Genomic DNA, 24725 nt, shown 5'->3' on the forward strand with positions numbered 1-24725 from the left:
AATCTAAGATCTAATGTTAATTTTAGTTAATTTAATTTTAATAATTGAAAAAGACGCAAGCCGCGCCTTAAAATGGCTCTTTAGAATCGACCCCATTATTCGGGTCGATTCTGAAGAGCCATTTCCTTAAATTTATCGTTTTATTTATTAATTTTTTTATTTGATAATTTCGCGAAATTACTGTTTTATGTTATATGGTTACTGTTTTATAATACATTATTATAAACAAAAATTATAATATATTGACTTAAATCTGTTAGAAAATTAGTTCAAATTGATCCTTACAATAAAGATTTCACTGTGATATCAAAGTTTAATTTTAATTATAAAGATAGGTTTATAGAATTGACGCTTTAGAATCGACTATCGATATATTTAAAATATTTGTTTATCTGTGGTTATTATCGGTAATTACCGGTTCTATAGAGAATATGTTCATTGAACTTGCATCTCTAGCTGTATACCTAGTATTACCAAGTCCCAATAGTTTCTGACTTAGCCATTTATACCTTCACAAATAAAATTTTAGGGAACGGTTCCAAAAGTTGTGCTTTATTATTATAAGGACTTACATACCAATAGCGGGGAGTACTGTATATAAAATGAATCGGACAGTCATTCCCAGAATATAAGGCGCATTGTACAAATCAGCATTGTCGTCCACATTTCATCCTAAGTAAGCAAATCATCAAAATTCCACAATGAAAGTGACTGTTACCACTCTGAACGACGAGATCTTCGTCTTGGACGTTTCGGAAGACCTGGAATTGGAAAATTTCAAAGCGTTCTGCGAGATAGAGTCTGGTTTCCCTGCTAAAGAGATCACTCTAAATTTCAACGGCAAACCTCTTCTGGACGATAAAAAATCGCTGAAAGAGCACGGCGTGCACGATGGAGACGTAATCGTGTTACTTCATATGGTTCAGTCCGCTTCGAATCTCAATTTGAACGATGCAAACCAAGGTACCTTTGTTCTCTTAATCTTTCACTGTCAATATGCTTTGTCATCTTGTTTTGTTATTGTTGATGACAATGCATGTTATGAAGTTGTCAATTATGAATTTGGATTCCTTTATGAAATAAAAGACTTTTTTTTAAAAAAAAAATGACATTTGTTCTTATTCAAAAATTTTATTTTTATAATTTTTAATCCTCATTTCTTATAAAACAATAGCAATCGTTCCCCTTGCAGCTTTACCAACTGGCTTAGCCAATTTAGACTTCAGTAATATTCAAGTGCCACCTGGGGCAAGTACTTCAATGGCTGCAAGAAATCCACCTGTAGAAGAGGACCCTCGCATAATTAGAGAGATGTTCCTTGCCAATCCTGACCAATTGGCATTACTCAAACAAAATAATCCAAGATTAGCTGATGCATTGCTTAGTGGTAACCTTGGTATGTTATTTACACTTTCCATTAAAAGATTCGTAGTCAGCATCCAAAGAAATTCTTCACTAAAAAGGCACCTAAATTCTCATAACCTTTTACAATATAGCATTTATTGTTTTAAAATATATGCCCTGGATGACTGAAATATTTGTCTATAGACAAACACGATTTACAATCACAGATAATATACTGTATTAGTAGTCACATTTAGAATATACAGTCACAATTTTTGATAAATGTTTAAAAATTATCAAAGCCACATCATGTTTGAATACCAGATCTGATTTTAGCTAAAACGAGATTGATTGCAGATGGATAATTTGAAAAAATCATGATTGAGCATTTATACAAGCTGTCACAAATATAATAAATGTGGTAATATAAATAATGATGTCCTCCCTCTGGGGTAGGGCAATTTTATTAATTTTATTTTCCATATTCTTTTACATATTATTGTTTAAAATTATGTTATTGATTATGTTCAGACAATAAAAATCCGCTGTGTGGTCCTAATATAGAATAGGCCATCCCTTGCTTTACCATGGGCATCATAAGAGGTAACTAAGGGAATTCAGTTGAGTGATGGGCAGCAGCATCCCTTTTGAAAGTTCACAAAAGACTAACTCTGGTCGCCAATCTGCCTACCAAAGTGGCAACTACTGGCAAAACTCCCATTATGGGGGAGACCTATTGTAGGTGTTAGTTAACAGCTGATATAATGATGATGAATAAAAGTCCAAACATAAAATTCCCGATTAAATTACAGAATGTGTAGTTGCTCTTCTATGATATTCTAGTAATGAAAAAAAATTGTGAATCTTGCCTCCTTAGTTTACTTCAACACTACACAGATAATAAATTTTTAATACAATGAATTATGCATTATGTAATGGAATCTAAAGTAGGTATACATATTAAGTAAATATAAATATCAATATACTGTTTTTCATAGATACATTTGCATCAGTACTTCGTGAACAAATATCTGCTAGAAGCGAACGTCAACAACAAAGAATAAGGTGAGTTTGTGGTCATATCATTATTTATTTATATATTTAATGATATTTAGTTCAAATGTTGTCAACTATATTTGTGAACTGGCCTACACTGTTTCACATTTTATTTAAGTTCAAAACTTGCATAATACAGACATTCCTATACATGAGTGTTTGTTTGTATTAATGTAAATACTTTTTATATAATATGTATGTATTAAAAAACACTAACAAATTCTACAGGATTGTTTAAATATTAATTTAAGTTGACATAATAATCAATAATTTAAATCTAAAACTTGACATCATATTTTGCTTTTAAAGTTTACATATAAACATATACATACATCACAATCTCTGGATTTTTAAAGTTCTACCACATAAATTGTACACTAACATCCTTACATTATTGTATGATTAATGTATTGTTAGTATATTATGCATTCACATTCAGATATATTCGGTATGTTGTTTTTCAGTTATTTAAATTATTCCATATGTTGACATCTTTATTGTTATTGTTTCTATGTATTTATCTATTCCTTTTTAGAATGATGAATTCTGACCCATTTGACACTGAGGCACAAAGAATGATTGCTGAGGAAATCCGCCAGAAGAATATTGAAGCAAATATGGAAGCTGCCATGGAGTATAATCCTGAAACTTTTGGAACTGTGGTCATGTTATACATCAACTGTCATGTTAATGGGTAGGCATGATTTCCAAATTGATCATCAGATACCTTACCTTACTGTGTGGTATTCTGCTCTATTGGAGATAGTGACTATTGTTTTAACATCTTTTTTTACATATATTACAAAGGCAAAGACCTCGATGATCTGCTAGTGGCATATATAAGTAATATTATAATCTTTTGGCGTGTTTCAGCTTTCCAGTAAAGGCTTTCATAGATTCAGGTGCGCAAACAACAATAATGTCTGCAGCTTGCGCTGAACGATGCAACATCATGCGACTTGTAGATACCAGGTATAATAATAAAACATGAAATTTACTTATTATTTAGATATTTTATATTTTTGTATAATGACTAGCTGACTTATAAGACTATTTACCAGGATAAAAACCATCTGGATTCACATGTGATTTTTATATATTAAGGTAGCTATAGAAATATTTTTTTGCATAGATGGGCTGGCATAGCAAAAGGTGTGGGTGTACAACGCATCATTGGTCGCATCCACATGGTGCAGATGAGAATTGAAAAGGACTTCCTTACCACATCTTTCTCAGTGCTGGAGGAACAGCCTATGGATATGCTGCTTGGACTGGATATGCTCAAAAGACACCAGGTATGTCAACACATAACACGACTTTGCCCCTAAACTCAAATTTTGACTACAGGCGTATTAAAAATTTATGTGCGATTAAGTAGTGAACTCTACTTCCTAATTCTCTTGCAATCAATTGGATTTACTCCCTTTTGATTCTATTTTAATTTTATGATGATATATTCTATTTATTATTATGAAGCGAAAATTGCTTGTTGCGAGTTGAAATTTTATTATAAGATATAATAAGAACGCAAAGCATTAGTATAAAAACAGTTTTTATTTTCTTTTGATAATTCGATGTGAATAATTTTTTTTTTTACTAAAGCCTACCTTCAATTGCCAGTCTACCTGGCAATCATATCAACTATTAGCAAACCCCTCAAAGTGGACATACATATATATATGAACATAGGTTAAATAGTAGACAATTAATGGCTGGTAGGATTATAATGATGAAATATTATTTAAAACAACTTTGTGTAACATTTATTTTTCATGTATATCTCTTGACATTAACATTTTTATTACCAGTGCAATATAGACTTGAAACGGAACGTTCTGCGCATCGGCACCACAGGAACCGAGACGCCGTTCTTGCCAGAATCGGAACTGCCGGACTGTGCTAGGCTCTCCGGCTTATCAGAAGACGAGATCGTGAGCCAGTCCGTGAGAGATCACGAGGAGCGCCAAGTGAAAGAAGCATTGGAAAAATCAAAGCAAGGTGGGCGTGGCAAAAAGAAGTAATTTGTTAAATCTAAAATATGCATGTTAAATTTAAAATGTTCTGTTGACGTTTATAAGACAATAAAAATAGTAACGTATATTTTAATACAATAAAGATAGTAAAACTAACATTTGTTTTTGTATAGATGGTGTTACGTATTAGTTTTACGCTCACGACTCTCTCTCAATTTCCAGATGTATGTACAAACGTAATATTCCTTTCATCACATTTATCATATATCATAGAATTTTTTTTTTTATTACATTTTAAGCATATTTAATGAAAAATCTGTCCAAACTGCATCATTTTGCGTTATTTTTCAAGATTTTTCCTATCATAAATAGTGAAAATTAGTAATATTTTTATTATTATATTAGTTATAATTTGGAAGCACAAAAATTTTAATAATTAATTTTTATAATAATATATAAATAGTATAATTCAAAATCGAACTAAATCTCTTTATTTATATCAATCATTCAGTGAGGAAGGCTATAAAATATGTTTTGCTAATAATACTGTTAAGTTTTAACACTGCATAAGTTTTTGACTTATGTAATTTCACTTTACTTATTATTTTGGTGACGAATGTCAAATATTTGTCCTAATTTGAATAAACATACTTTAAAGATAAGTAATTATCGATCAATAAATAAATCAATGTATGTAATAGTATGTGCACTTATCACGTAACATAAATTACAGATAATAAATTTACATTCACGATAACCTCACTAGAATTAATATAATGTACTGCTTAAAATATAGAACGTTGCTGTTATTGTAGATTGTACCTAATCATTATACAATAGTTTATTAGGACCTATACACACTGCAGACACTTTTTGCTGTACACTTTTTCATGTCTGTCTGAGCAGGCTCTGAATCTAGCTATGTTAAAATGATTGTTACTATTATATATTATATCTGTTTTACAGATATTGCAGAAAAGCAGATGCCTAAATCTAGTTCTGGTCCTCAAGCATCATCCAATGGAACGCAAACTGGGCAGAGAATTGGTAAAATCCTTGTCTATATTTATTTGAAGTTTTTGGACCGAGTGTGGTACATAAGGCAGATTTAGTCTTTTTAGCATTCTCAAAAAAACAATGACAACTTTGTATTACACTCTTACTAAAAACGTAAAACCTCTTATACCTCATGTGAATTGTTTTGTCTCTTTTTTTAACACTTTTTATTTGCAATTTGAAAGAAAGTGATAAGCTATATAATAGTTAAAATAGGTTTGTAGATTTTGTATGAATACTGCCTTATTACTAGATAAGTAGATTTAATTTATTTTTTAACAAAAGACTGCCCACCTTACCTGCTGACAATATAGCTTTATATAGGTGAAAGAATTTTTAAAATCCGTTAACTATTTTGACTTTATCCATTACAAACAAAGAAATTTTAAAATTACTTAAAATAAATAAAAATAAATACGCTCGTCACTATGATCCTGGTTATGGTGAAAGTAATACTTGACGTACCATTTGTCGAGCATTTGTTTTTTAATGGGCGATGCACTATCTAAGTTCTCTGGTGGTGCATTAATGAGTGATGATAGGTGAAAATTAAAGTAGATTAGTTGGCCCATCATGAATTCATTAAAAATTCGCCAACCATCAGAACCATTAGAACCATTAGAAATCTATGTAGCATTAGTAGAGCCTACCACTGGCACGTACATTAATTTGCTTTTAATGTTATCAATGTGGGCAATTTATATTGACACACAAATTTATTATGTCAGACAGAGTCCAAGTCACATCTATATAAATTATTATTAGGTATAGTTTAACAGCCTATATAACAATATTGTAATATACTCGTAAATAGTCCAACTTGTACAAATCCTGCAGTGGTTTTATAAAACTAACTTTACATTTTTAAACAGGTCTTGTCGATCCTGGTCAGACCATCTTGCCAACTGATAAATTTGGAGAATCTGAAGTGGAAGAAATAGTTGGCTTCGGCTTCACCCGAGAGCAGGTGAGTCCATTTATAGAAATAAAATTTGCTACAGTAATTGAAGTTATCATCATCATCTCGGCTATTATCTGTCCACTACTGAATACTGAAATAGGCCTCCCCCATAATCTAGCATAAGGGACGGTCCTAAGTCACCTGCATCTACTGACTTCCTGCAATGCGTTTGAGGTCGTCACTTCAGTGTGTGTCTGTGTGTAGTGGAGGGTGGGAGGGAGGGGTGTCATCCTACTCTGCGTATGCTCGTAGGTAGTCGCTACTCAAAAAACTATCTCCATCGGTTGTCGGTTCTTCGAGGTGATCAACCCATTGCCACTTCAGCTTGCTTATCCTTCAGGCTTTGTTGGTGACTTTAGTTCTTTTGCGGATAGTCCGTTTCGGATTCTATCACGCAAAGATACTCAGAGCATAGCTCTCTCCATAGCTCGCTGAGATTTAATGCTTAGCGAGGCATGGAGAGGGCTATGCTTGGTATAGCTACCACATATCAATTTTGTCACTATTTAATACCCTATCTGCATTTTCATTTAAACCTTCGTTCATCTGCATTTTTGTGAAATAACAAAGCAGCATGTCACTGCTCTTCCACCCTCAGCATGTTGTGAGAGGTGACTAATCCATGATACACCAAAGTAAATCACTGCACCAAGGCTAGCACGATCATAGTAGGATAATATTCTCCTTTTATGTAGGTAGACAGACTTGTGCTCAATAATGGAATGTTAATTGATTGTTATGAAAGTTAATAAAGAACACCATTTTATTTTTTACCATTTTAACGAATATTATTAAATTGTGTACCACAAAAAAAGAAACAAAAGTAAATAACAACTAATTTCCCTTTACTTATTACAGGCGATCGTCGAGTTGCGACGGTTCAACGGCGACAAAGCGCAAGCAATGGTCGCGTTAGTTGCTAAATCACTCAAATTCTGATGTTTACTGAAAGCTCTGCGTGAGCGCATTGCTGAACTATTTGATCTAAGTCTTTTAAGCACACTCGATGTACCTACTATAATGTAGATATTTGATGCACTGCTTTGCAGAAGCACTGCACTGCTATCGAAATGAAATCTTATCGACCACCGTATTTATTATTTGCTATTATATATATTGCTTTTTATATAGACATGTCAATTTTGACATTACTGATTAAAGTGTAGTGCTTAATATTAATAGTGTAAAAATGCTTTCATTCGTTTTTTAATGTCGTATTTTACTGTGTTTATTATAATTCACTTCTTGTAGACTTTACCAAATGCGAAGGGAAGACTGTTTTATTGTATATGTATTGCCGTTATCAATTTTGACATTACTGATTGAAGCATAATATTAGAATAATAGTCTTAAATTACTATTCTTCTTAAATGTCGTGTTTTGTCGGTGTATATTGTAATTCACTTCTTGTAGACATCACCAAAAAGGAAGGGAAGACTTTTATTTACCATGTATTGCCGTTATCAATTTTGACATTACTGATTGAAGCATAATATTAGATTAAGTACTATCTGTTTCAATGTGTTTTTTTTAATGTATATTTTAATTCACTTCTTATAGACATAACCAAAATGGAAGAGAAGACTTTTATTTACCATGTATTGCCATTATCATTTTTGACATTACTGATTGATTGAAGCATAAAATTAGATTAATAGGTTAAATGTCGTGTTTTGCTGATGTATAATTGTAATTCACTTCTTGTAGACATTAAAAAGGAAGGGAAGACTGTTTGATTTACCATGTATTGCCGTTATCAATTTTGACATTACTGATTAAATTATAATACATAATATTAAATTCATAGTATTAAATTGCTGACTTTTTTAATGTCGTGTATACTGTAATTCTCTTCTTGTAAACTACCAAATGGGAAGGGAAGACTGTTTTATTAATTACGTATTGCCGTTAGTAATATCTATATTACTGATTGAAGTATAATGCATAATAATAATTCGATAGTGTTAAATTACTGACGTTTTCGAATACGTGTTTTTCGGTGTGTATTGTAATTCACATCTTATAGATTACCAAATGGGAAGGGAAGACTGTTTTGTTAACCACGTATTGCCGTTATATAGGCATATTTTGATCAAATAGTTCGATTAATATAGGTTTCATTGTCAAGCCCGATTTTCTGTGGTGTATTATTGTAAACTGTATAAATAAGTATATATAAATGTGGGTGAATTCATATATAGTAGATTATAAGTGTACTACTGCTTTATTATGTAATTGGTGTTGATTAATAATTACAGGACATTTTGATATTATAATTAATGCGTATTTAGACATTTTGTATTATTAGTAAAATTCTATATATCTATTGCTATGTCTGCTTTGGCAGCTTATCAATCTTATATCTGCCCTATATATTTTTGAAACTAAATTCAGTTTTCTCATTCAACCGATCTACATTTCTATTTATCACATGCCCAACAAATGCAAAGTTTTTTTTTTGTTGAAGATTATACATAGAACATGATTGAAAATATCGTTCCGATTCAGCATTTCTTCAACCCTATCTCTGAACCTAATATTTTAATTTGATAATTTCAATAAATTACTGTTTAATGATGTATCATAAACTAAATTTTTAATACTTTCGACTTATTATTTATTAGAAATTTAGTTCATGTGTGTTCATAGTCTTATATAAATATCTCGCTGTGACATCGACTGATGAAATTGAAATTTTAATTTCAGAGATTGATTTAGAGAAATAGTGTTTCAGAATCGACCTTATTGTCAAATAAAAGAGATGGAAAACCTTATTTGCCATTTGAGCAGAAGTGTACTGCAGATCTTATAGAGGTATTAGTTTGTTGTCAACTTTAGTTTTCTGACATTTTCATATAATAATATCATTTATTGACTCGTAGTTTCATAATGACAATAAAATAGTTAGAATAACACATATTAATGGAAAAGTTTACATAGTGGAATGAATGAGAAAAATTATTTCCTTATAGTGACTTTAATGAAAATGGGACAAAAATCCCATTTCACTAATTGTTTTGATTTGATTAGCTGAAAAATCTCTTAAAAGGTAAGTTTAGTATAGAACCTGTGAATATGTCCCATATGAACATATAGGAGAGCGACGTGGTAGAAAGAATTTTAATCGGTTTTGTGTAATAAAAATATTTCATCGTAAAATAATCTGTTTACAGAAAATATTCAGGAATAGTGTTCCATAGATTTTATTCATTTTAATAAAATGTAATGGTTTATGCTAAATAAATGCTAATGCCTTGTCATCATAATATCAGCTAGTCAATGTTCGTTGCGTAATGTGACTTGAAATTGACTAGCGAATTTCTGCGGCCATTAACTGCTTAAAACATATTTGTAGTTGACACTTCAAGTACTACAACTATGCAAATAAGAGGAAAAGCAATAATTTGATGTGATTTTAAAATATGTTACATTTATGGAATACGCAGAAAGAAGGTGCAATGTGATTGTTCGTTTAAAAAATATTTACCTACAACTTTTTGGAATTGATCAAGGTAAAAAGAATGTTTACCAAATTGGATTAAGCCGTAATGGCGTTAAAAAGTAACAAAAAGTAATATTTACGATACTAGTAAGTAGGTATACTAAGCTGCGTCCCTTGTTGGTAGTGATATTTATGGGCGCCTTTGCTGATTTTTGACGTTGCTACTAGGAAATATTGAATCTTTACTTTTTTATCCGATTATATGAAATTGGGCAGTATTACTGGGTTTATTAGAGCAAGTTATGATTTTGTTTATATATGTATGTATATATTAATATAAAACTTAGATACATTAAAATTGTAATTATTTTTTGTTTACATTCTAAATCATTAAATGATTCAAAATGAAAAGTGATTGGTTTCATTTTTTGGAATTTAGAAATAAATAAAAGACATTGTTTCAGTAGGGATCATTTTGTTTTATTTATATATTTTATAAATGTATAAATAAATATTAAAGTTTACTCACTACTTACATAATTATATTTAAAGTATAACTATACTAGCTTTATCCAGCAGCTTCGTTTGAATCAGTACATAAAGTATCCTATGTGCTAAGTTATCCTATCCGTGTACCAAATTTCAATTCAATTCAGTTCCGTAGTTTATGCATGAAAGATTGTCAAACATCCATCCAACCTTTCATCCTTCGACCTATTCTTCTATTATTATAAACTTCGCATTTATTATATTAACATTATTAATAACATTTTTACATGTTATTACATGTTAATAGACATTACAAGTGTACGTTACATTTTATTATCTTACAGAGTTACCTATTATATATCTTCTATATCTATTGTACTTGTGTCTTTTCTATTAATATAATATCCTTTAAAAAAATTATCTCAAGCTGATAAATGTCTGACTATCCCTTCTACAATTGTAACGGTGCGCGTTTTTATTTATTAACAAAGCCTATATAAGCATTTAGGTACTTCAATAAGAATGTTTGCGTACCTATTTCTTTTAATACAATTACAAAATGGTATAATTTTTTCATAAAGTATACACAATCATCAGTATCGATGATACTACAATTGCACTCGCTTATAAATTTTTTATTTTGATTTGAGCCTCTCATTGAAACCAAGCATAACATATAAACACACATGAATACAATAACATAAAAGAACAGTACGTATACCACGTCATTATATAAGTAAATAATCCAGTCTTTCGCTTTCAACACAATAAATTTTTGTTTTTCCATCAGAGCAAAAAAAATATCCAAATTTCTATGATATGATTAAAGATCACGAGTGTTAATTTATACACCTTCTAATTTATACTGTTTCCTCGGAATCTGGAGGTTGGTTGGCTAACTTATTTGCCATAGCCGTCAAAATATCTGTGAGTCGCGCGAATCGCTGATTCGGTGTCGTCAAAGCCCCGCGCTCACCCCATAGGAAATTTATATGGAATTCGGTCCTGAATAATTCTAGCAATGTGGGATCGAGTGTGGATCCTAAAGAGGACATCTCTTGAACCACAGTTCGAGCATTACGTTTGAACATGTCAACCTGGTCAGGAAAATGGCGTGCAGCTTCTAAATGCGCCGCTGTAGCGTTGAAATCAAATTCGAGTGTGTTCATAAGACTGGTGGGAAATGAATCGTCTGGCGGCATAAGACCTCCGCTTTCACCATCTTTAACAAGGAAATATTTCAATGAAAGAATGTTTGTCAGATTCTTGTTTAAAGAACTCGCCAAATATATATATATGATACTCACCAAATAAATGGAAGCACAGTACCGGTGGCAGGACATAAGGGGTCGTTGTGTTAGGAGGTAAAGGATTTGTTCCCTCATTCATGCTTTTAAAGCATGGACGAAGTTTTGCTTCAAACATAAACGCGTTGTCGGTGTATACACGTCTTAGAATGTTCCATGCGTTTTCTAAGCACTCTACCTGAAAGATAGACTTTTAATGTATATATACTGAAATATAACTTTAATAAAAATTGAAAGAATTAACTGTTGATGGGTTAGATAAGTGGGAAAAATCGGAAAAATAGGGTTCAATTAGCATTTTTGTAAATTTTGGCACCCGTACTTTTTAAAATTAGGTAATTAGACCCTGCTAATTACGATTCTGCTCGGCGCCATCCTTTCCGTCCCTCCTATCTCCTTTTACTACAGTTTTTTTTTTTTGTTAATTTTCAATAAAAACTATTTGAGATAATAGAAAATTGTAGGGGAGAAAGGGATTATTAGTAATGTATTAATAATTTAATCGAAAAAGGAATATTGCGTTGGTTTGGTCATTTGGAGAGGATGGATGAAAGAAGAATTACGAAAGAAATTTATCGAGCAAGAATGAATGGAGATGTCGGTAGGGGCCGCCCTAGACGGACGTATGTCGACCAAATAGGCGACGTGCTGAAGAAGGGCCAAATTAAAAGTACCCGTAACCGGCGAGCGTGTATGACACGATTGATGAATGTGGAAGAAGCGAAAGAGGTTTGTTTGAATCGAAGCATTTGGCGTTCCATTGTTTCTGCCTACCCTAATGGGAGACAGGCGTGACAGATATGTATGTATGTATTAATAATTCTAGCAATGAGTTAGACATTGCTAGAAATACACCCTATCAGGTTGATCTCACGCAGTTCCCCCTGGAAACCATCGTGGTTAATTGTAATGGAATTCGTTATGATAGACTAACTGATCTGCTATCATCGTCACCTATCATCATCCATCACTGGTGCCCCGCTGGCAATGGATACTATTCCATTATCACCCATTAAAAACAGAAAATTATAAAAGACATAGAATCTTCATTACTATCTTTACTACATTTACACATAGATTATAAATGTTTGCTAGAAGAAATCTCTTATTAGAGATTATAGGCGAGCCTTGCCTTTGTACATTTATGTTTAAAATGAATTGTGCTTAACTTTATATGTTGTGTACAATAAAGAATAAAAAATACATTATTTTAATAGGGCTAATAAGTTACGAGATGTGCCTGCCCGAAATGCATGAAAATTCCTTTTTTTTTTAATTTATAAATTTGTATTTGTTCTTAATTTTCTTAAGAACGGTCGTTGCTATGATAAATTATCCAAGTGAGAAATTAATCTATGTAGATGCATTTACCTGTACAATAAGAACATATTTATTACCGTAAAATAATTAGTTCACGATATACAAACTCACAGTGCGGACGCCGTTGAAAGCTCCAGCACTAACACTCGACATATGGTAAAACGTTATGAAACGTGACGTATGTAAGTAATAAGAAAGATTTATACTTTAGTAAAATAAAATATATGCAACAATTATAAACAACTCAATAAAACAATTATTAACAGTTTGCCGATGGATATAGAATCATGACGGCTTGTCCAGATACATTTTATGTATGGCTACTTTTGGAACGAGTTCATCAGTCTTTTTTTTTTAATGGATAATAATGGAATGGTAACCCCACCCGCGCTATCGGTATACACTGGCGGGGCACCAGTGAAGGATGATAGGTGAGGATGAAGCAGGTCAATTAGCCCATCGTGACGAATTCAATAAGAATTGTTCACGATGATTTCCAGGGGGGACCACGTGGAGGTCGACCTAATAAGGCATGCAGTGGGTCTGTCAAACTCCATTGCTAACAATCCCTTTCCTCCCCAATATAAAAAGTCCTACCTCCTTTATGAAGTCAGCTAATTGCTGTCTCCTAAGATTTCGATGCCCGATATCAAAGTTCCCTTTGCTCGTCTCATTATCTTTCTCTTGCACAGTTTAAAATTGAAGTCCCCGATCAATACTGTGTATTAAGTATTAAAGGAATGTATGGCTCTTAAAATGTCCGCATACATTGCTTCCACCTCTACATCGAAGTGTGTCACGATCGGCACATACATGTACCTGTGTAACCTATGTGGGTTCAGCTAATACCTATTGGTGATTCCGAGTACCAGGTATACCACCCTAGCTGACACACTCTCGATCTTTAAAACATTAGTAACATTATGACTTGTGGTCGATAAACCCGATACCACCATGGGCCGAATGGTCATATGACGGGGCAATATACCCCTACCACTAGGAGGGTGACGGCAAAAATGTTCCAGGCCTTAAACTGAATCGTAAAAAAGTATATTTAATTAACGTAATTAAAATAAATAAAATAGCAGCTCATAAATATAAGAAGCAAATTAATAAATATACGCAGATATCAGTAACAACAGTATTTTGTAACAATTTCCATAAGACTACTAGTGTTTTTAGGGTAAACATAAGTCATTCTTTTGCTTTTTAAAGTTTTAGGAACAGCTTCTCAAGTAACAAGTACTGGCCTGACTTAATTTTTATATTTTAAATTTTAATTCAGAGGCCATTACTATATTGTCGAAACTCATATACATCGGTTTTCCAATGTGCATATTTCTCTAAATGAAATTGTACTATATTTATATGTAATAAATAAAGTAAATAATTACATACATAATATTTTTTACAACAGTTATTACATATAAAATAAATTATGTATTGGGCACAAGCGTACGAAGATCGTGACGGCGTTTGCACTGCAAATTTGTATTTTGTGAACTAATTATTATACGCTAATACATAATCTTATTTTTTTAGGTAAATGCATTTAGATTAATTCGTATTCCTTATTAGTCCTATTAAAATAATCTTTATGTAAATGTTATAGAGAATGTAATGAAGATTTTTTTTTCTCCTTGACAGTTTTCGACTACCTCCAATACTTTTTTGTAGAAAATTAAAAAATAAAAACACACAGGAACACGTTTAGGGGCAAAAGGAGGGAAAAAGGGGGGTCTACTCACCTTAAAAAGTATAGATGCTAAAAAGTTTCACAAAATGCCATTAGACGTAAAAAGGAAAATGAATTTCAGATTTTTTCACTAATGTATGTTGCATAGTTATAACATACTGGTGTGTTGCCCTATCCACCTTACTGGAAATAATTCGCTATATGTCTCTTCTAATTTTTAAACTGTTAATTTTTACTTTCGCAATAGCGTCTATCAGTTGGTAGACAAACAAATATTTAAGTACATCACTGGTTCTGATGTAAAATGACTAAAAAAAATCTATACCTGTGGCATGCATAATCCAAACATGATCGCAGAGAAACCGTAAAGGTTTCCAAGAGCTGTCTTCGTTTCCACAGCCAGGAGAATCCAATCATTGATAGTATCAGCTCGTTGTCGATCGGTTTGACATGTTAGAATAGTCACTGCTATAAGAAGTCTGTAGGTTTCAATCCTGCAAATATCGCAATTTGTAGCCATTATTTGTGTTTAAATATTAAATATTTGCGTATTTGAAGATTATTTTTTGAGACGGGCTGAGGAAGGCGCCTATGATGTTAATACGCTACTAAATGTGTGGTAATTTACCTTTCAATAACATCTAATCGTAACGGTCTTCCTTGAGGAAGGAAACACAGTTCCAAACCCGAAGCTGTTCTGTCGATACCTTCTAATTGTATGGCATCGTCTAATAAAAAATGCAAATCTACTTTTGTCATGTGATTCGCCAAAATACGTGGGCCCGAAGTGCGAAGTAGAAGTTTAATTGTATGCAAGGTTTCCGATTCTAAAGGCTTTGTTAAACCCATTTGTATAATTTGTGACTGAAAATTTTCTAAATTTATACGTGAATCTACAACATAATCCAAATTTTCTGATTGTAATAATCTGGCCTCTGTCAAATCATAATCGAACTGTTGTTTGATAGTAGGAGTCACCAAATTATAATCGGAATCTATCCTTGACTTATTAGGATCACTGTGAGCTGAACTCTGTGTAGAGTCACCAGAGCCGTTGCCAGAGTCTGATCCCGAAACGTGGTAAAGTCTCTGCAATTCTAAGCGTCGATCATCTGCTTTTGGACCTTCGTAGCGCGCAGGCTTTGCAGGCGGGCTTGTCGGTAAATTTGCATCCCATGTGTTAGAACCGGAATTGGAATCGCCAGAAAAGTTTTTCATGTGTTTGTTACCTTGACTTTGAATTACGCCATCAGCACTCGCGCTTTTCCCATGATTGTTATGTTGACCAATGTCAATGGGTGTTAGGGAATGCGATCTTTGCTTTTTAAAGGGTACTCGTAGTTGTATTCCCGGTTTGGCTGCAAAATGGCTATACAAACTATAAGAACCGGAACCATCGCCGATTGGTGAGATAACAGAATTAATGTCGTCATTTGGGATATAATTAGTAAGAGGCACGATTCGATTGGCGGGGTATTGAATTCTGGCGCCTGAAGCAGCTGATATCGGTTTTCCCGAACCTACATAGGAAGTTATAAGGTCCGCAACGGTATCATATGCTTCATCCTCAAACTGATACTGATATCTCTCATAAACCGTCTCTGGATGCACGACAATCTAAATCAAATGATAAATTTGTGTTAAAATTATTGATCATTCCTGTGACAAAATATTATAAATATATACATAGATACATGAAACAACCTGTATTTTATTAAATAAAAAAGTAATGGTCAGTAGGTATTTCACTCTCGAAATAAGTAATATGATAATAAAAGTTTATAGAATAAAAATATTTGATTCCTTACCCGTTGTATAACAAAATGAAGATGTTGTCCATTGGAACGGCAGCTCAGCACATAGTTATCTGGTTGCGAGGAGGAGTCCCTTACTAAGAACTCTCGGTCCTGTTGTAGTAGATTCTCCGCTGCTGTACGACTCAGCGCTCCATGATACCAGCCATGCGATATAATCTGATCGGATGGCAGCGAAAACTCCCATTCGAGCAAACCTGACGTAGTCATAGCATTTGTATCCTAAAATTATATTTACAATTTATATATTAACATTAATTTAATAACCATACATCTCTATCTCTTTTTAATGTTTGTAATTAATTAAAATTATAAAAAAAAATGCTTACCATTTCTGTATTTACTTATTGTTTCACATCTATGTTTTTGCTTACAAGTTATAATAGTTATGTTGGGATCGTCGCGGACATCGAGGGTGAGTTTGGGGTGAGAGGAATCAATAAAATAATACCGCCCCGTTTCTCGCGGCATGTTGGCAGCGAAGTTTGCCGCGAACTTCACGCTGGATATTCGCGCATGCGATTTGCAGAACAGTTAATTTATAAATTAAATTTTTCAGCCATTTTTTCCGCTTCTTAGTATATTTTCAATTTATATTTCAAACATAAATTAAAGGGCTTCTTTATTTCGAAAATTAGGTACATATATATATATATATATATATATATATATATATATATATATATATATATATATATATATATATATATATATATATATATATATATATATATATATATATATATATATATATATATATGTACCTAATTTTCGAATATATATAGTTCATAATTAATTTTAAATATCTAAATTTTATGATATCATTTTAATTAATTGACCTAACGGAAGCAAATATTTACTTACTTAAATATTTAAACTATGTTATAGATCTTATATGATCTAAATCTTACAAATTTAGTTTAGCAAAACGGATTTGTTTCCGTCACTATAATAATATAAGACATTGTCTATGTCACGGTTACAAAGTAACGTAGCTGGAGTAAACATTCAAAGATGCAAAATAGAACAAAAACTAGCCACTATTCCAAATGATTTGTCATTCAATGGCTAGCGTATATATTATATTAGAGTCATCCTCATGAGTATAAACAGTTCCTCGTATTCAAAGTCAACAATGTACATTTCAACCTAAAGCATGACGGTGTCTAAAGAAACAATAATTGTTGAACATTTCACTTTTTAAACACTTAGTGACAGTCTTCAGGTAACCGAAGCAGTTAGTGTCTAAACTATGATGAGCCAAAACCAAATTTTCCGGATCTGTTTCATACTGAACCTTATATTGAACTCAAAAGTCGATAGTTATGAAAAAAGTAAGTAATTGATGTTGTTTTATAATTTTTTCTGTCCATCGTTTAATGAACAGAGCTTCCACTGGATAAATATTTGGATTATGCTGTTATTACTTATTTTTCTCTCTATATATATTTTTTTATTTATAGATTACATTAAAATTCATTACCACTTTAATTAGCCAATGTTGTGATCTGTTTTGTTATTACAGCGTTACGGAAAATTGTTCGAAATCAATCTAAAATGGTACAAAAATCTTTTAGTGAAGCAGAAAGCGAGCATAGGGTTTGGAGAAATGCTTCAATGTTTCCTAGATCGTTGCAATTCAGCAGAGATCTATTGTACCCTGGATACGCAGAAAAAACTGTGATACACAAGATGCAACGGCCCAAGGTATCCACTATATTATCATCTGTGGAAACAAACCGAGGCAAATCGTCTTATTCCAGAATAAAAGTAGGACGGAAGGAAAATCTATTGCCCAGCGAACTTAGAATGGCGAGGAATACATCAAATAAGAATATATCAACATTTTATTCAAGCAATGCCTTTCTTTCGGCTCTGAATAGTAATAAAAGTAATAATAATGCACTTCCTGAAGATATAGCTATATATTACCAGATACCTACACAGTCTCAATATTTTCTAACGTCTGGAGATCACCATTTACAAAACACTGAACATAAAGGCAACAGTAAAGAAAACACTATTGTCATACCTGAACTTCCACAGACACGTAAAGAAAATGAGAGTGTTATAATAAAAAGAATTTTTAAGACCCCAACCGATGATGAAGTCAATACTGAACACTATGAAAACTCAAATCAACAAGACATTGATAAAACTGATTTCCTAATAGAGGAATTGATCTTAGATACCAAATCCAAGTACAGCTATAATATATCTGAGAATGCGCATACTTGTACAATTTTACAGGAAACAAAAGCAAATATTGATGCACAGGATAAATTTTTAAACTTTGACATAGAAGTAAGTATAGAGTGTGTTTAAACATTTATACAATTATTCCACTATAAGAGTACACAATTCACATATACAACGTAACTATTGAATTATTATATTATTATTAATATGTGTGTCTTACAGCCAGTTTGGATGAAGAAAAAACATTTTTGGAACATTATATTTGATAGTCGCTATGAATCTTTAATGAGAAGTCAAAAATGGCCAGCTTTAAAGGTAACCTATTATTATGTATATATATATATATATATAATTTTGAATCCTTTTAATTTATAATTTGTACGAACCACCTTCAATATTACGGTTACTCATTTTTTTATCACTCCGTACATTTTCCCATTACTTCGAAAATTAAAATTAGAACCTCGATTAGGCCAATATAATATATGTTCAGTTCCCTTCGAAATAGAAGCATGCTATATCATATAATGGACGCAGAAGGGAGGAAGCGGCGTGTTTGGTTTCTTGTAGCGATCTCCGTGCAGCAATGGCGGAAATGTTCCTTTTCCTAAAAGACAATCCAAATATGGTTCTCGATTTTATCATTATGAGAAACGCATCTTTCTAAATTTAGTATTCTGGGTTGTGGTCTCCAGCTAGTAGTAGTTATAGGAAGCTCTCATAACACATAGTATCTATACTACTTTGATTTGATTGTTACTTAATTGTACAATACAATAGGGTTATTTTCATTTTATTCATTTTACAGGTTATATTAATTCCTCGCACCCACGTGGACTCCATCTGGAAACAATCTTTCGAATATTATCATAATAACAGCGTCAACAAGATTTTATCAAATATTGTTAAGAAACTCCAGTTTTATAGTAATTTAACATTCACATGGCACGAAGTGTCTCATTTGAGTCAGTGGTGGAAAACCACTTCGAAAAAGAGTCGTTCGGTAAGAGAATAATGCTGAAGTTCATTCAATTAAATTAATTAAATAATAAAAAAAAAAATCACCTAATTCATTTTTGTAATTTATACGTGTGAATTTCGTTAATAAAGTAAATTAATCCGAGAGAAGGGTGAATCCATCTCCACAGAGTTTAGTTTAAATATGCTTGACGAAGAGTAGGCACATCTAGTCTATTAACTAGATTTGCCCACTGTTAGCCAATAATATAATAGCATGTACAATAGTCTATCCTGTTATATTAACTACAACAGCAACAGTTCACAAAAATACTAAACCGCTAGTGGTTTTTGGCCATATTTAAAGTTATAATAATGCATTATACCCTTGAGTAATCATAATATCCCGAGAAATAAATTTTAATTCTAATAAGATTAAAAAGGTCTTAACGTTACTAGCAGTGCTTCAACATAGATAAGTTTAACTTTCTGGTCAAATTCCATACAATGTATTGTGCCATCACAGTAACATTTGAACCATGTCAGTCAGGTCAGAATCGTAAACTACAACGTTATATTTGAATGAAGTATGATAATTTGGTACGTTGAGCAGGCGTTTCGACGACTGGTAAAAGGAGGCCGTTTAGAAATTACTACAGGAGGATGGATAGAACCCGATGAAGCGACCACTCATATCTTTGGGCTGATACATCAACTAGTCGAAGGTAACAAGAGATACTAATGTTTCGTGATTTTTACGAGAATAATTTATATGACTTTATGATACTTATTCCTCCCTAGCTACTTCATATTAAGGACCTTACATAGACATAAACATATAAATCATGTGGGTAAAATTGCAAAAAAATATACTATATTATAATTGTTCCCAATAATAAAAGGTAATTTTTTAAGTGACTTTAAATAGAATAAGTTCTTAATGCAATATTTTATGTTTTTGATATATTTTATTTTCTCCAATTCTGTACATGTTATAATAATTTTGTTATCCTTATAACTTCCATGACATAGTGGTTCATATGTTGCTTTGCGTATAATAGCGGAATTAATGCCAGGTTTGAGCAATTTAGAAAATAAACTTTTTTAAATTGCGGGTGGTATATTTTTGGCCTTTTCATATATCAGATAATAGATAAGCTTAAGGACCAAGCAACTAATTTAAATGAAAAAACTTGGATACATATTGGATACATCAATATAAAATAACCCAGAAAGTATAATATGCAAATCAATTTAATACATACTTCAATAAGTATATAATTAAATTGTTATATCGTATTTCAGGACATCAATGGTTAAAATATTATTTGAATTATTCTCCGAAGGTCGGTTGGCTTACAAACAGCGTGACTCACAGTCCTACAATGGCTTACCTACTATCGGCTTCTGGAATATTCAAATTAATAATAACAAATCTTCACTTTTCCTGGGAACAATATTTAGCGGAATATCAACATAGCGATTTTGTGTGGATCCAAAACTGGGACAGTGATAAAACTTCTGCAACGATCATTAACGATGCACTGAATAAGATCGGACATGAGCGTTTTCCAAAACAATCCGTTTTGACTCATTATTTACAATTTAATTCAGCTGGGTTTAGAGCTTGTGGTCCAAACAACGCAGTCTGTACTAATGATTTTAATTTTGGTATACTCAACAAAAATTTCGATATAAACCTATATAATCTTAAAGAAAAAGCAGAATTATTACTAGAACAATATTCAAAAACTGGAACAATTACTCCACATAACGTTATCATCGCTCCTATTGGAGATCCATATTGCTACGAATCTCAATCTGAATTTGATTACCAATATATGAATTACCAAAAACTAGCGGATTTTATAAATGTAAACAGTAATATCTACAAAGCTACAATTCAGTTTGGAACACCCAAGGATTACTTCAATAGCATTATTGAGAAACATAAAAACTATCCAACATTGAAAGGAGACTTTCTTAATTTCGCTGATTTAACCTCAGGAAGGTCCGCGTACTGGGTTGGATTTTTCACATCTCGACCTTTACTTAAAGTGCTACTAAGGCGTCTCCAGTCTACTTTACGCACTACTGAGATCATGTTTACTTTCGCTGTCAGTATGAATGCCTTTCATGGATTTAATACATCTGAAATTTTTGGACTTCTTATAAAATCGAGAGAAAGAGTTGCTCGTCTTCTCGACAAAAATGTTGTGAGTGGTACAGTCAATGCAAATACTTTGAGTTATATCCATAATCAGATTGTATCGACTGCTAAAGACTGCTGGTATATACAGGAGGTTTGTGCAAGTTTACTAAGCATTAAGCCAGATCAAATCACACCTTATCTTCAGAAATATATTTATAGGGATGGGGAATTTGTTTCTATGTTCAAAACTGTTGCCGCAGGCGATCAAATATACATATTTAATTCACTTAGCCACGAGAGAACAGAAATAGTGGAGCTTATAACAAAAAAGCCTAACATTAGAATTGTAGATCATAATAAGAAAGATGTTACTATACAAGTAAATCCTGTTTGGAAGTATAACTCGAACAATGTAATAAAGATCTCAAGAAAGCTTTTTAAAATTGTTTTTGTTATTCATATACCACCGATGACTTTAGAACTATTTAAAATTAAAGACACATATGATACAACACAAAATACCGCAACAATTTATTGTCAAAAATGTGAATTTGACAACGATTATGGTCATTATCCTTACTTTAGTTTCAATATTCAACAAATACAACCAGGGGATATACAACTAGAAAATTACAAGCATAGACTTATTTTTGATGAGGTGTCAGGATTTTTGAAGACAGTAATTAAAAAAAGTAGCAACATGGAAAAAATGCTTGTGTTAGACTATGGAGCATTTAAGAGTTCTGATGAGAATGCTGGGATGTTTTTATTCAATACTGATGTAAAAAGACCTCTTCAAGATATATTAGCACTGTATAGAACTGAGGAAAACAAGAAACTTATAATAATTATAGCTGGACAAGTTACTACGGAACTTATTTCAATTTACGGTCTTTTTCTTCAACATACCGTAAAAATATTCAATCTTCTCAATACACCCTTGTCTAACGCTATTTACGTTGACACTAAAGTAGATTACGAAATATCGCCGAAAAATAGAGAACTAGAATTGTTTCTGTCCATTCAAACTGATATAAGCAATGGTAATAATCCAGAATTATACACTGATAATAACGGATTTCAATATACTAGACGAGTACTGAACATAAGCAGACGCATAGAGTCAAATATGTATCCTATAACAAACATGGTATACATACAAGACAGTAAGAATAGGTTAACGCTTATAACTGATCACACGCAGGGAGTGACTGCATTACAAGAGGGTCAATTAGTTGTAGTATTAGATAGGAGGATCCTGTTTAACGACGGTAGGGGCACACACGAGGGATTAGCAGATAGTATTGTGACATCTCACCGTCACATAATATTGATGGAGGGATTCGTAGAATCTACCAACTACTTTGGATACTACTCGTTTGATAACAATCTCAAATTGCCTAGTCGGCCGGCCGTGTATTTGGCGAACTGCATGAATTATCTTCTTGAGATATTTATGAATAGTAGGAAAAATAGCGACTTTTCCTATTATGCTTTTTTGCCAATGATAAAAATGTCATTTCCTTGTGACGTTTCAGTGATTAATTACAGGACAATATTAAATAGAGGCATACATAATGACGCTCCTAATTCTGCTCTGTTAATTTTGTATAGACAGATGGCTTCATGCCGAATAGAAAACGCTGATCTACAATGCAATGGAGATAGTAGTTTCTCTGTAGAAAAAATCCTTCGAAGTATAAAATCAGTGTACAGGACAAATTTGGTTGGAACCGACGAAGGTGTGCCTCAAAATACGTGTAGTCTAGGAAACTTTCCTCCGATGGAACTGATTACATTGCGAGTGTTCTTTTAAAATTTTATTTAAGTTTATTTTATTACATAGTTATTTTTAAAAATAATGTGTATATACCTTAATCTAAATCAATTATTTTAAGTAAGTACATAAAATAAAAAATATATAATTTAACATTTAGTTTATTATGCGTATTTATCTAGTACCTACTTGATACCTGGTACCATATTCTCAGAATCAAAAATATACTTTATTTGCATTATACGATATAGGAAATAAGCATAACAATAATAAATGTAACGATACAAATGTATAAGTACAGTAAAGTGGTCTTATTTCTGAAAGCAACCGTTCCAAGACAACCTTAGAGCAGCGGACTAAGTGTTTTTGTGCAACTTACAATGGCAACTACTTGTATTTTTTTAATGGGATGGGAATGGTATGGTTATCTTGTTTGCGCTATTGAAGGAGTTACCAATAAAAGATGATAGACGATAACGAAATCAGCTCAGCACTTCGCGAAAAATTCATCAGGAATTAACTGCGATGGTTTCCAGGGGGGGGGGGGGGATGTAGAAGTAGACCTGTTAGGGTATATTATTAGCAATGGGGCTGTCAGACCCGTAGATTATGAAGTATATAATTACGTTATACTAACTCTATGGTTAGTATAACTAATATAAATTACTATCCCCTTTTATCCCCTCACTAATTAGAATTAATATATCTACACTAAATTAAGAAAAAACTAATGTAGAATACGCACTAATCTTTGTATTCATGTTTGTGGTAATTTTTTTTTTAATGGGGCACAATGTAATCGTAATCCCGCCTGCTAAATTCAATGCAAACAATGTGATTGATAATCATTCCCATTGCTAGCAATATGCCTCATAAGGTCGGCCTCCGTGTGGTGCCCCCCTGGAAATCATCATGCTGATTCTTAGTGTGTTCATCAAGATGGGTTAACTGACCTGCCTTTTTATTTTCACCTATCACTCCTCACTGATGTCTCGCCAGTGTATATACCGTTAGCGCAGGCGGGGTAACCACTCCAATATCATCCATTGGGGGAAAGGAATTGTTAGTAATGGAGACTGAGAATCCCATTGCTAGCAATATACCCAATCAGGTTAATCTGTTCGCGGTTCCCCCTGGAATTTATCATGGTTAATTCCTGATGAATTCATCATGATGGGCTAA

At 32.4% G+C, this 24725-nt stretch overlaps 3 protein-coding genes across 3 annotated transcripts; 2 read left to right on the forward strand and 1 right to left on the reverse strand.

Annotated features, from left to right (window-relative positions):
- The first annotated feature begins 442 nt into the window (after positions 1-442).
- On the forward strand, positions 443-10243 carry LOC113517671 (protein DDI1 homolog 2). The gene is made up of 10 exons (XM_026902423.3): positions 443-963; positions 1193-1396; positions 2343-2409; positions 2936-3094; positions 3274-3372; positions 3533-3695; positions 4209-4398; positions 5340-5420; positions 6302-6396; positions 7249-10243. Exons 1-10 carry the CDS (start codon positions 702-704, stop codon positions 7327-7329), a joined length of 1401 nt encoding a protein of 466 aa, XP_026758224.1. The 5' UTR covers positions 443-701; the 3' UTR covers positions 7330-10243.
- Positions 10244-10950: 707 nt separating this feature from the next.
- Positions 10951-16930, reverse strand: LOC113518421 (breast cancer anti-estrogen resistance protein 3 homolog). Its single transcript, XM_031911506.2, has 6 exons — positions 16788-16930; positions 16453-16680; positions 15273-16261; positions 14970-15138; positions 11629-11806; positions 10951-11543 (listed from the first exon to the last, which is right to left on the reverse strand). Exons 1-6 carry the CDS (start codon positions 16788-16790, stop codon positions 11182-11184), a joined length of 1929 nt encoding a protein of 642 aa, XP_031767366.1. The 5' UTR covers positions 16791-16930; the 3' UTR covers positions 10951-11181.
- Positions 16931-17957: 1027 nt separating this feature from the next.
- On the forward strand, positions 17958-23582 carry LOC113518429 (alpha-mannosidase 2-like). The gene is made up of 5 exons (XM_026903346.2): positions 17958-18762; positions 18880-18972; positions 19466-19660; positions 20228-20339; positions 20920-23582. Exons 1-5 carry the CDS (start codon positions 18016-18018, stop codon positions 23580-23582), a joined length of 3810 nt encoding a protein of 1269 aa, XP_026759147.2. The 5' UTR covers positions 17958-18015.
- The last annotated feature ends 1143 nt before the right edge of the window (positions 23583-24725 follow it).

Source organism: Galleria mellonella, unplaced genomic scaffold, assembly GCF_026898425.1.
Source record: "Galleria mellonella isolate WM207_F2 unplaced genomic scaffold, CSIRO_AGI_GalMel_v1 utg33, whole genome shotgun sequence".
Lineage (NCBI taxonomy): Eukaryota > Metazoa > Arthropoda > Insecta > Lepidoptera > Pyralidae > Galleria > Galleria mellonella.

Bases quoted from the DNA above. Each gene is read 5' to 3' on its own strand.
- LOC113517671 (XM_026902423.3), top strand. From the start codon at position 702: ATGAAAGTGACTGTTACCACTCTGAACGACGAGATCTTCGTCTTGGAC. The intron at 964-1,192 runs GTACCTTTGTTC...TTCCCCTTGCAG, and splicing joins TTTGAACGATGCAAACCAAG to CTTTACCAACTGGCTTAGCC. The intron at 5,421-6,301 runs GTAAAATCCTTG...ATTTTTAAACAG, and splicing joins GCAAACTGGGCAGAGAATTG to GTCTTGTCGATCCTGGTCAG.
- LOC113518421 (XM_031911506.2), bottom strand. The intron at 15,139-15,272 runs GTAAATTACCAC...CGATATTTGCAG, and splicing joins CGATTAGATGTTATTGAAAG to GATTGAAACCTACAGACTTC. The intron at 11,807-14,969 runs GTATAGATTTTT...TCTATCTTTCAG, and splicing joins TTGGATTATGCATGCCACAG to GTAGAGTGCTTAGAAAACGC.
- LOC113518429 (XM_026903346.2), top strand. From the start codon at position 18,016: ATGGTACAAAAATCTTTTAGTGAAGCAGAAAGCGAGCATAGGGTTTGG. The intron at 18,973-19,465 runs GTAACCTATTAT...TTCATTTTACAG, and splicing joins AAAAATGGCCAGCTTTAAAG to GTTATATTAATTCCTCGCAC. The intron at 20,340-20,919 runs GTAACAAGAGAT...ATCGTATTTCAG, and splicing joins GATACATCAACTAGTCGAAG to GACATCAATGGTTAAAATAT.